The sequence below is a fragment of the Thunnus thynnus genome, chromosome 5 (assembly GCF_963924715.1).
Source record: "Thunnus thynnus chromosome 5, fThuThy2.1, whole genome shotgun sequence".
NCBI lineage: Eukaryota > Metazoa > Chordata > Actinopteri > Scombriformes > Scombridae > Thunnus > Thunnus thynnus.
In genome coordinates, this window is record NC_089521.1 from 5,931,968 (window position 1) to 5,943,412 (window position 11,445).

An 11,445-nucleotide genomic window follows, 5' to 3' on the forward strand; every position below is an offset into this window, starting at 1 on the left:
TATCATTTGATACACTGTTATTATGAAAAAAAATTATTATAGTTGCTTTAAGCTTGTAGTATAGACCGTACGAAATTAACTTATTGGTCTGTATTCAAGAGAATGATCATTTATGAGCAAGCTTTGTAGTTCTTAAAACATCATTAGGCAAATTTCCTAAAACCATAGATGATTTCTGTATGTTTATATAATTTCTTTCTTTAAACCTCTCTATGATATTCTTCCTGTTGAACTGGGCGTCTTTACATTTTGTATATGTATTAACATTGTGGTCGGTTTTTGTAATTCCAGTCCAAAATGGCCAATATTAAATAAATAAATGGCATTATTCACAATCACTTGTTTGACATTTATTATTTTTATTGTCCTCCACAAGAGTGTACATCTATAATTTCATTAATATAACAAAGTAATGTAAAATTGCAACATAACCATACACAGAAAAGAAAAAAGAAAGATAGCAAATTAATTACTTTCTGTAGTATGAAAAACACTGAAAATGATGAATAAAGTGCAAGATTTTTTTTTAAAGGACCTTCAAAAAGAGTGGGTCCCACTGACTCCCATTAATCAATGATTCTGATTATTGGCATTTGACACAAGAACCATGACCCCCATTTCACAATTACAATTTTTCAAATGCTGCTGCATGGTACACCCAACCTAAATAATCCACTCATCAACCGTAAGGGCAGGGGGTGTTTTTATATATTGGTTTTATATACAAGTTTATACTCCATCACAAATAGTGTTTAAATCCACTCTGTATCTGCAGGAAGACATCTCTACATCCTGATCATTATTGTAACTAAAGAAGCTAATCCTTTCTAGATATATCTCATAACAAATTTCAAGCTGACAATCTGCAGAAACAAGAAAGAAGAGTGGACAGCTCTTCAAGTTGCAGCAAAAATTGTTGCTTTTGTATCACTGTGTTTAACATTATTTGTTCAGTTAAGCCCAAAATAACAATACAAATAAATAATTAATAATAATAATCATAATTTATCCCACTCTTTATTCCCTGAGGAGATGCAACACTTACTTACACGTACTTAAAGACATCTCTGTAAAATACATATGTACAATATATTTTCATCAGTATTTTCCCCATGAGGCATGAGCCTCAGATATACACCATCCACACAAATCACCATCACATACAGTTTTAAACCCTTCAAATCTTCTATTGCACTAGCAGAATTATCCATTTACAAAGTGCTTGATAACAATTTTTAGTCCTCTTTTGGGAATCCCAGCTGAAAATCAGCACAGATACAGTGCATAGTCGGGGTGCAGTCTCTTGTTGCTCAGGGCCTCTGTCAACCTGTCTCGCATGATCTCCTTGCTGGAGTATATGGGCAACTCCAGGATCGAGACACACGTGTGTGTCTCAGGGTAGTACAGGTCATAGGAGAGGTCTTCGACTTGTTTATCTTGAACTGTCATCTTGAACGTATCCATGCCAAGAATAGGAACCCTCTCAAAACCTGTCACAAACCCTAGTGGATGACAGAGAAAGATAGTAATTAGTGAGTTTCTTCCTTTTTAATAATTTATGTTTGTGTCATCCTCAGTGTTCAGCTCTGCACTGCCCTTTTTCTGCAGGCAGTCTCTCTATTCAGTCATGATGTTACATGCTAACTAGTCCAATTTGTTATTTTGATTTCACACAACCTTTTTGCTGGTAAAATATCAATTGCATGAGTGCATCTTTCCACAAATGACTTTCCAGGCAGTTTACAGAACAGTACATGTAAAATGTTCATGAATCATCTAGACAGAAAAAGCTCAGTGGGATTAAACATTATTGATAAATGACTTGATTAGATTACAATGATTAGTTGCTTTTCCTTGATATAAATTGGAAGACTAGACTAGCAGATTAAGAATATAATTTAAATGCGTGTGCCTAAATTGTTATTGTTTTCATAAGTTTTTCATATGTTAAAATGAGGTACAATACTTACAGAGGAAAGCTTTCTTCTGATCCTCAGTTAGTTCATCAAAAACCTCCCAAAACATCTGTATGGTGGGGTGTCCGTCATTGTAAACCCCCTCATAACTTGTGTTCTAATAAGTGAAACAGAGTGTTATAGTTACTACAGTTTTAGGTTGTTTGATTATTTTTCATATATGCTCAAATAAAGCACATGAAGATGTGGTAAATCAGTTGCATGCTGCAGAGAAAACTTGAACAAGAGGAGCTCTTGTTATGGACTATACCTGTTTCAGCTTTTCCCAGTCAGTGAAGTCTTTTCCCACAAGAACTTCCTGTAGCTCCTTTGGCCGGAACAGCTTCACCAAATCCCGGTCACACACCTGGAAGAAGCCTCGCTTGAACTCCTGGAACACCCTCGTCACTGACGTGTTGAAGGCATGATTCACGTAGGCATCCACAAACTCCTTCCTGTTTAGCAGGTTAAAGATTTAAATCAACAAACAGGTCAACACATCTGTTAAATCCTTAACTGCTCTCTTGCTACAGGCTCTATTTCACTTTATTTCAAGCGTGCTCTGGTCCTCCCACTCATTAAAAAACCAAACTGCTGCCTTGACCCTTCAGCTCTTTGTAAATATCAACATATATCAAAACTCCCTTTTCTGTTGAAGGTCTTGAAAAAAAGTGGTGACATTGGAAGTAGAGGTGCGGGGGCGGTGATTCAGATTCAAATCTGAAGTTTGATAACCAAATCCAAGGGGTTATTAAGTCATGTTTTTATGAGTTGAAAAAAAATTATTATTTGAGTAAATTATTTGCAGTTGGTGCAAAATGAACCTTTAACCAGCAGAAGAGAACAAAGTACTTCAATATTAGCAGCCCTTCGTTAGCTTCCCATTGCTGCAAGAATACAGTTCAACATTTTGTCACTTTAAAGCATTAAATAGACTGGCTCCACGCTATATCTCTACTAAGCCCATACAAGAGTGCACACTTGGATCGGTGGTTCCTAAGTCTAGATTTGTGTGTATCGCTACTTCTTCTATTTCTTTAAATGTCGGTTAAAATCACACATTTAAAACATTACAAAGAATACAGTTAAGTTAGTAATTAATAGTACACTATAGTATTAACCTTTTCCCTCCCTGGGTGTCAGACTCAGAAAATTTGTGGAACTTATATGTTTATATGTGGCACCCTAAATTTTGTGTTACATAATGTATTAAAAGTGCATGTGTATTCATAGTGTATTGCGTAAGTATAACATGTATTAATGCTGATTTCACTTTTTAAAATTACACTTAATAATAATAATAATAATAACAAAACACACGCAGAGGAATAAATGCTGTTATGGTCTTACTTATTTTGACTTGTCACCGGCTTTTCAGGATTGTCAGGATCAAGGTCAACCTCTGTCTCATCCCAGTTGATCTGTTGATCAGTTATAAGAAAGAACAGGCACGTTAATATCACTGCTTCGGAAAATGAAAGAAGTTGGGTAGCAGAAAGCAAATAAATGAGATAAGTTATTGACCATCTGTAAAACACCTACTGAGAAATACATGTCCAGGTTTTCGATGTCATCTTCTTCCAGGATGTACTGTAGAGTCCTTGAAACACAGTAAAAGTAATAATATTTAAGCTGCTATACAATATTTACAGTTCAGAACCTAAAACCACAGAGTTATACGATTTGAATTTACAGTTATTTCCTCTTACTTTCCATTACATGGGCTGAATTCTATCATATCCTCAAGTGAAGTCTTTACACCGAGCAGCTTCTTGAACAGAGCCAGTGGGAACGGTAAATATATGATGCACTGGTTGAACAAGGCCAATCCACACAGAACTCCAAACAGGAAGTATCTCTCCTCGTCCTGTGTTGCCTGTTATTGATGATGATAGAGACAATTAAAATCAGGAATCTATGCATTGCTTGGATATATGATTGATGATTCATACATTTCTGTGAGGTAGGACCTTAAACTTGAGTTGAAGTGGATATTATTTGATTAATGCATATCACCATCAAAGGGGATCCTGTATGAGGAGCTGAAGTCTTACTTTTGAGGGGAACCATGCCAGCGTTTTGGAGTCGTTGAACATGAACATCCCAGATTCAGCAGACACCATCTCATGAAACACGTCATGAAAAAAGTCTTTTTTGTTGACATTATCAATCGCGTAGTTTTCATCAAAATAGACCTAAAAGACAAAAGAGCACAAACTAAGTTTCCTGCTGAAACAGTACTTTATATAAGAGTAAACTAAACAGTGATGCAACCTTCTTAGTGTGCCATACTATGGCTATCAGGTAAAAACTACAGTAAATGTTTACCCTAAGTGGCCTCTTGTAGTCACTGTGATCAACAGCAGCCAGTTCTTTAAATGTGTCTTCCAAAACTGTTGCTCGCTTCAGGTTCAGTTCAAAGACCACCTCTTTAGGCAATGGGAGACACCATTCATGTTCCAGGAACAAATCAGGGTTGATGCGCTGCATTTCTTCAAACTAGAAGAAAGTTCAAGATTTCATATTTCATAGCTTCTTTTACTATTTTTAACTGACAGCTAACTTCAGTTTGTTTCTCACACAGATAACATGTATTCTATCATACTGCAATGCACTAAAACAAGATTTCTGAGTTTTATCAACCCTGACAGTGTTGTGTATAAAGGCTAGTTCTCATAAGGCACAGTTCAAGGCTTCAGTTACCATGGTATAGTGGGCATTCCTGTCAAAAACCTTTTTCTTGGATTGCAGATCCATCACAATTGGAAAGCTACAAAGGATAAGTGGCTCAGCAGGCACATTCTAAAAGGAAAAAAGCATACAGGTCCTTTAAGTTCAACATTATATAACAATCACTGCACTGAAGATCAGATTTGTGTTTTTTACATTAATGGACAGTGTCTGAAAAGTGACAGAAACAAAGAGAGACAGAAAGAGGGAATAAGTTGACAGCCATCATGAAGTGATTCAAACCTATAGTGTACAGGCACATAGCTTTAGCTAGCAAACTAATTAACTATCAGTTTTATTTATTCATTTGTTTATTTACCTTGTGTTGCGACCATAAACGCCAAAGCCACAGATCCTGGTCAAGAAAGCCGTCTTCAATCAACAAACAGAAATTGCTCTCTGGCATCCTTTGAGGTTCTGTAATCCTGCTGTTGGCCTTTAAAACGTGTTTTATTAATTAGGTGAAAAGTTTGTACAAAATAAAAAGCTCTTATAACATTGTAACATTGAGTAGGATTTGGTTTGGGTTTAAGCTGTGTGACATTCACAGAAAATACAGGTAACAACTGGTACTAACTTTGTACATATACTGGAGGACCAGTAGCAGGTTTTTGACTCCAGAGTTGCGTGGAACAGGATCAAAGGACAGGATCACTGAAAGGGTCTGCTTCCACACCTTCACATATTTCATCATGGTGGAGGGCGACAGTGAGGACCACCAGTCCCCTAAGGAAGACACCGACATTAATTTCAGTGAACATTTCACAACTGACATACCTCAAAACTATTAAATGTTGTAATCCTTAAGATTTCAGTCCTGGTTGATTTAACAGCACCTGATATACAAGAGCAGAGTAACTGGTGTATCTGTTTATAGTGCAACCAAAAAAACTCACCTAATTTAAAAAACTTGGTCAGTAATAATTGTAACTGCTATCTGGTGTGCACAGCACTAGTAGCCTCCCTGTGTTTCACCAGTTGAATGCATTTAATGTGAAGCATTGGTAGTAGAATGTTATGTTTACATTAGCGGTAACTTAATACAGCTCTGATGCAGCATTAGGACAGTGAACAGTAGACAGCGAGGCTGATATCAATGAGATAAAATTACACTGGATTACATGCTGCATAGTTTACTGTGAATCCCTTGCTGTGCTATGAATCAAGTACGGAAATGATTGACTGCACAACTACCGATAAAGACTACTATATAGACACGTAAACCCTGAATGCAATTACACTGAATGACTATTGCAAAAATGGGATGTGATTTCATGAAAATCTGAAGGATTGCAACTTGAATGTTCTGCATCTTATTAAAATTTAAAAAACTAAAATAAAGATTATGGTGATGTTACATGTGTAGTGGTGAGAGTACCTATGACCTGGAGGCTGTCAGCAGACAGTCTTACTACGGCAGCAGCAACCGCCTCAGCGAGCTTTGTGCTCTGTTGCCGTTTGTGTTTCTGGATCATATGCAGAAGCTCAAAGAGAAGCAGATAGATCCTCAGCCCCTCCACTCCCACTGGTTTCTTGTCAAGAGAGGGAAGCAAGTGCATGACAGCAGCTTGAACCTGTTGATTTGAAAGGGTCACAACAGCACATTATTTCAGTCTTTGGTCTTTTTTCAAAAAGACCAAAACAAGTCAACTCACTCATTATAAACAGGGGAGGATGGCAATAATTATATGTAGTTATACAAAGTAAACAATGCCATTTTTAACAGTAACACTTGGCGTATATAATTTTGAAAAAGACAAAACATTTCATACACACAACATAGACATAAGTTACATACCTCTGCCAAAACAATGTCCTTCTTCACCAGTTTCTTGAAATTGCGGCGCGCAACTGACAAGTTCATGCCGAAGTATGTTGGAGAGGTTTGGAAATGTTTATCTCTGCTAAAAACACAAAGAGACAAGACTAAGAGTCTACATCCACGCTAGCAGCTCTGTCAGGTTGTACTTAAAATGCTAAACGTTAGCATGTAAACATGTCCACAATGACAATGCTAACATGCTGATGTTTAGTAGGTATGCTTACTATGATCACCTTCTTAGTTAAGTGTGTCATTATGCTAACATGTACTAATTAGCATACCAGCAATGCTGCTAGTGTGGCCAAAAATCAAATGTTATTATTCACCAGATAAAAAGACAATTATCATGCACAGAGGTACTGCGTTTACCTTTGCTCAAGGAAGCTTTGATTCACACAGGATGCAGAAGAAAACGTCTTTTGGATTTCCCTGTGAAGATTTAATATTGTAAGTCCATCGCATTGACAACATAGTCCTGATAGAAATGATGCCAAATTAACAATTTCAGTCAAAACAGTTTTAAAACATCAGGCTACTGCATTATACTTACTGCTTTATCTTTTTCCATGACTTTGAATTGTGTTCGGAGGTCCATTTGTCAATCATGGCATCAAGACAGTGCTGTGTTACGTTGTTCATACTGTCACTGTCTGACTCGTCATGAACTTCCGGCTAAAGAAATAAGTTGAGTTATTTAAAAAGTAACTTTACATGTATAAATCATCAGTGTAATCTTATTGTTGCACTTCCCACCATCTCTGGTCTGGTCTGTTATGTATGTATTATTGCTGGTACCTCATTAGAAGAGCATGTTGCAAACGAACAGTTTCCTCCTGCGTAGATGTTCAGAATTTGGGGAACATTAGTGGCATCTGGAATAATGATAGAGTAAAAATGTAATTTTGTTCAATGCAATAAGTTAATGGCATATTCATGATTCAATTACCCTAATTTACCATGTGGCAGTTGAACAGGCAGCGGCACAGATGGATGACTCTCCTCTCCATGTCCCAGCTGCCCTTGCTCTCCACAACCAAAGGAGTAGACTCTCTTGGAGTCTGTCATCACTAATGTGTGATGTCTAAATAGATATGTTAAGAAATAGCATTTTTAATATAATGTGGGGCATACAGAGATACTTTGATCCACTACTTTTTAAACAGTACAGAACTTGAAGATACTGAACAGGCTCAGAGTTATTGCATTATGAAAGGTGATGTACTGTACCGTCCACATGCAATCTTGATGACCTTTGCCCCCCAGAGCTCTGCAGCAAGCCGAGGACGTAGCTCATCATTGAATGAGTTGTGCCCAAGCTGTCCATACTGACCGGAGCCAAATGTAAACACTACACCATCCTGAGGAATCAACCAAACAGAGGGCCTTAAGTTCACTGAACCATCCAGAATATGTCTCATCATTCCAGTTATACAAGGGTGTAATTTGGTGCATAAATTAAAATTATTTTCTTAATAATGTTCACTGTTTAGGAGATAGAAAGCACTCATTTTCCAGCAATAAAAAATGTAGTACTGTAGGTTACAACACGAGAGTGTTGGAAAGCTTTCTTTGACTAACCTTTGTCAAAACAGCAGTGTGATCCTTTCCACAGGAAATGTGAGTAGTTTTTTTCATGTCCAGAGAATGAACAGGGGTTGGTGTGTGTCTGTCTATAGAAAGGAAATTAAAAGGTTTTGTGAATGTTATGTTAGCAAAATATAATATATTCAAAACACAGTTGAGATATCATGACTGCATTGCTTTTGCTGATAAAACAAATGTAGACTAAATTAATTCTTAATCTAATAAAACATTTTTTTAGCAACATTACCTGTTGTGTCTCCCAGTCCGAGCTGTCCACAGTTGTTTCTGCCCCAGCTGAACACACCTCCAGAGACAGAGAGGGCGAAGCTCTGCTCCCCCCCTGCAGCGATCTGGACCAGGGGGATCGCTGACAGAGATCGGAGGTGTTGGGGTGAATTGGCGCCGAGCTTCCTCTTTCCCAGACCCAGCTGGCCGCTGGAGTCCTGGCCCCATGTAAACACCTGACCATCTGTGGGGACATCACCAAGACTGTAAGCGGCTTTCTCCAACTCTTTCCTGACATGTTTGTCTTTTGCAAACTACTGTCATCATTTTTTTAGTGCTATATTAACATATTTTATTAGCATCACTATTATCGTGGACTTTGCCTTCGTCTCAGTCAATACTGAACTCTGAGTCAACTTTGTGTCAACACTGGCTGAGGTGTTGTTTTTTCCCATCTGCTCAACTTTGTATACTTCCTTCCTAACAATTAATAAAATTGTTTACAATATGTAGCTGTGGGATACAAACTTATATATATCAACTGAATACTAGGCAACACTACAAGAAAAATACAGAATTAATATTTTCTGATATAAGCACAGCTTCCTTGATCTGATTTTAGTTTTTTTTGACTATGACTGTCATGTTTAGGGCTATTTCAGCGTTTTCAATGTTTTGTCTGGACTCCAGGAATAGTAGCTGCTATGGGAGTAATATGGAGGTAGCTTGTACATTCGCAGCGGTAAACTTTACTGTACCTTCGGACAGGGCGACTGAATGCTGGCTCCCACAAGCAACCTGAGATACTGGTATGTTACACAACGCTTGCAGCGGCCTGAGAGAAAACAGGAAGTAGCTCTGCTCAAATACATTGCTCTGTAATTATCAGAACTAGGGCTAGCATGCTTTCAAGTGCAGATTTTACAAAAATGTTAACAATCCAAAAATAAATGCAATGTTATAATACAAACCCATTTTACACATGTTGCTGCTAGTTTGAGTCTGACAGACCAATGTTGTTGTTTCTTACCTGGGTGTAAAAGGAGGGTGAGCAGAGTCCACACACAGAACTCTGCCTGTCTCAGTCAGCAGTGTGACTGTATCATCACCACAACTCACAGCCTGAATCTTCTCTTCGCATTTCACAAACTCTGGAAAAACAAAGCAGATGTTAGTGGATGCCATCTGTTAAGTCTAGTGCCAGAAACTCAGAAGTTTTCTTTCCAATTTAACTTTTGATCATGTCAACAAGATAGTTCAGTCCTGTTTTTATCAACTTCAAATGCTTTAAAAAATCAGATCATTTCCATCATTCTCTGACTTGAAAGTTATTCATGCATTCATTTTCTCCAAAACTGATTATTGTAATTCACTCTTTACCTGCCTGAACAGTAAAGTACACTCCCACCTTCAAGTTATACAGAATGCTGCAGCCAGATGGATCAAACAATCACAGAGATCACATAACCCCTATTTTAGCCTCTTTGCATTGGCTTTCACTTCATTTCAGGATTGATTTTAAGGTTTTACTCATTACTTTTAAAGCACTACATGGTTTAGTTCCAGCATACATTTGTGAGCTTTTGTGCTCAGATCTCACAACAAAACTCTGCTTACAGTAACAGTGCTTTTGCAGTCAAGGCCCCAAAACTCTGAAACAGTTTTCCTGTTAAAATCCGTCTTGTGACCTCGCTGACGTCCTTTCTTTTCTGTATCAACTTTATCAGTTTTTTTCATTTTTATTATTGTTATTGCTTTTTGTTGTTTGACAGTTTTTGTTGTTTGTGTTCCTTCTGTTTTTTTTTTATTGTTGTTGTTGTTGTTGTTGTTGTTGTTGTTGTTGTCGTCGTAGTTGATATTATCAATGCTGCAAGGAGAAAATGTCCTTACCAGAGCTTTGTGAAGTTACTGTGTTACAAAAAGAAGAGAAAGATACTCACTCTGTTTTCCTCTCACTCTTCTTCCATCGTTGCTCTCGTTGGTGCGAATGATGAACGCGGTTCCATTTCTCTTGACAAAAGCGAGAACACTGTGACCTGCTGACAGATCCGTGATGTGGAAACTGAGTTTTAGGAAGTGAACTCCATCACCTGCTGCACCAGAGCCGTCTTTCAACCGAAAGCCCCCCTGACTGTCCTCTCCCCACGAAAACATGCTGCTGAAGTGACTGAACAGGACTCACAGCTGACTTGTATGACTCTACCAGTCAGCTGAGGAGGAGAAACGAAACTTAGACCTGACTGTGTAAATATGTGGTGACAGCCACGGAAAACAAAACTCAAACAAACGGGCTGAAACGAAACAATAACATTGAGTCACGTGATGTGTTAACTTTAAAGTGAGATAAATGAAAGTGAAACTGTATTTGTTCACGAATACCGCAATATTTTGATTTTGAGTTTTTAAGGATTTAAAATGAGCATTTCTGTGTCAGACTGTGACTGTGGAAGACTCTTTAACACTATACTAAGCGTTAAATCGTTGTTACTTGAATGTGTCTGTCGGTCAGTTTTGTTGTGGAAAAAAAGTCTTGGTTTGGTTTCGTTTCCGGGGCTGAGCACTGAGGAGCATGTTTCTCCAGATGATACCAGCCAGTGGAAAAAGGGTTTGTTTGTTTGTTTGTTTGTTTGACTCCATTTTGTTAGGTGTGAAATCAAAATGAACTCAATCCAGTAAACTATTCATTCTAACCCACGTGGCCAACTTGTTTAAACTCGTTTAAAGAGCAACTATATTTTTTGTTTGTTTGTTTGTTTGTTTTTACAACTGCATGGGACCACAATCATTTGATAGTGTGATAAGACTGTACAACTGACCAAAAACAGGATTTATTCGTAAAGGATTTTTTTAAAAATAAAGCAGCTCATACTGTTAAGTGGGGAAAAGCTGTATAGCTGACAAATATACATCAAATCAATTGTACAACATACATTTAACTCTAAAAAAAAACATGAAATATTATATCATGTGTTTATAGAAGGCATTTTGCCGTGAGTTTAATATTATGACACCTGTTAACAGCTGTCCTTTCTGAAACAGTAACAGCCCTGAGCCTTATAGTACAGTAAGCACATTTGCTGTCTAATTTCAGAGATGTTCCCCATTTAATCCACTGTAGCTCATCCTGAA

General features: G+C 37.6%; 1 protein-coding gene across 2 annotated transcripts; it reads right to left on the reverse strand.

The window, feature by feature from the left end:
* Window positions 1-335: 335 nt before the first annotated feature.
* LOC137182569 (probable E3 ubiquitin-protein ligase HERC4) lies at window positions 336-10,831 on the reverse strand. 2 transcript variants are annotated; one of them, XM_067588870.1, is made up of 23 exons: window positions 10,257-10,831; window positions 9,347-9,467; window positions 9,075-9,151; window positions 8,339-8,560; window positions 8,086-8,177; window positions 7,735-7,865; window positions 7,464-7,588; window positions 7,303-7,379; window positions 7,058-7,179; window positions 6,877-6,936; window positions 6,484-6,586; window positions 6,064-6,259; window positions 5,263-5,411; window positions 5,005-5,121; window positions 4,659-4,757; window positions 4,284-4,454; window positions 4,010-4,150; window positions 3,665-3,831; window positions 3,498-3,555; window positions 3,306-3,376; window positions 2,227-2,410; window positions 1,971-2,073; window positions 336-1,502 (listed from the first exon to the last, which is right to left on the reverse strand). In XM_067588870.1, the coding sequence occupies exons 1-23, from the start codon at window positions 10,468-10,470 to the stop codon at window positions 1,267-1,269; spliced, it is 3,036 nt and encodes a 1,011-aa protein (XP_067444971.1). In that variant the 5' UTR covers window positions 10,471-10,831; the 3' UTR covers window positions 336-1,266. The 2 variants fall into 2 exon arrangements, with proteins under 2 accessions (XP_067444971.1, XP_067444970.1); XM_067588869.1 differs by having other exon boundaries at window positions 6,484-6,589; window positions 10,257-10,828.
* Window positions 10,832-11,445: the final 614 nt, after the last annotated feature.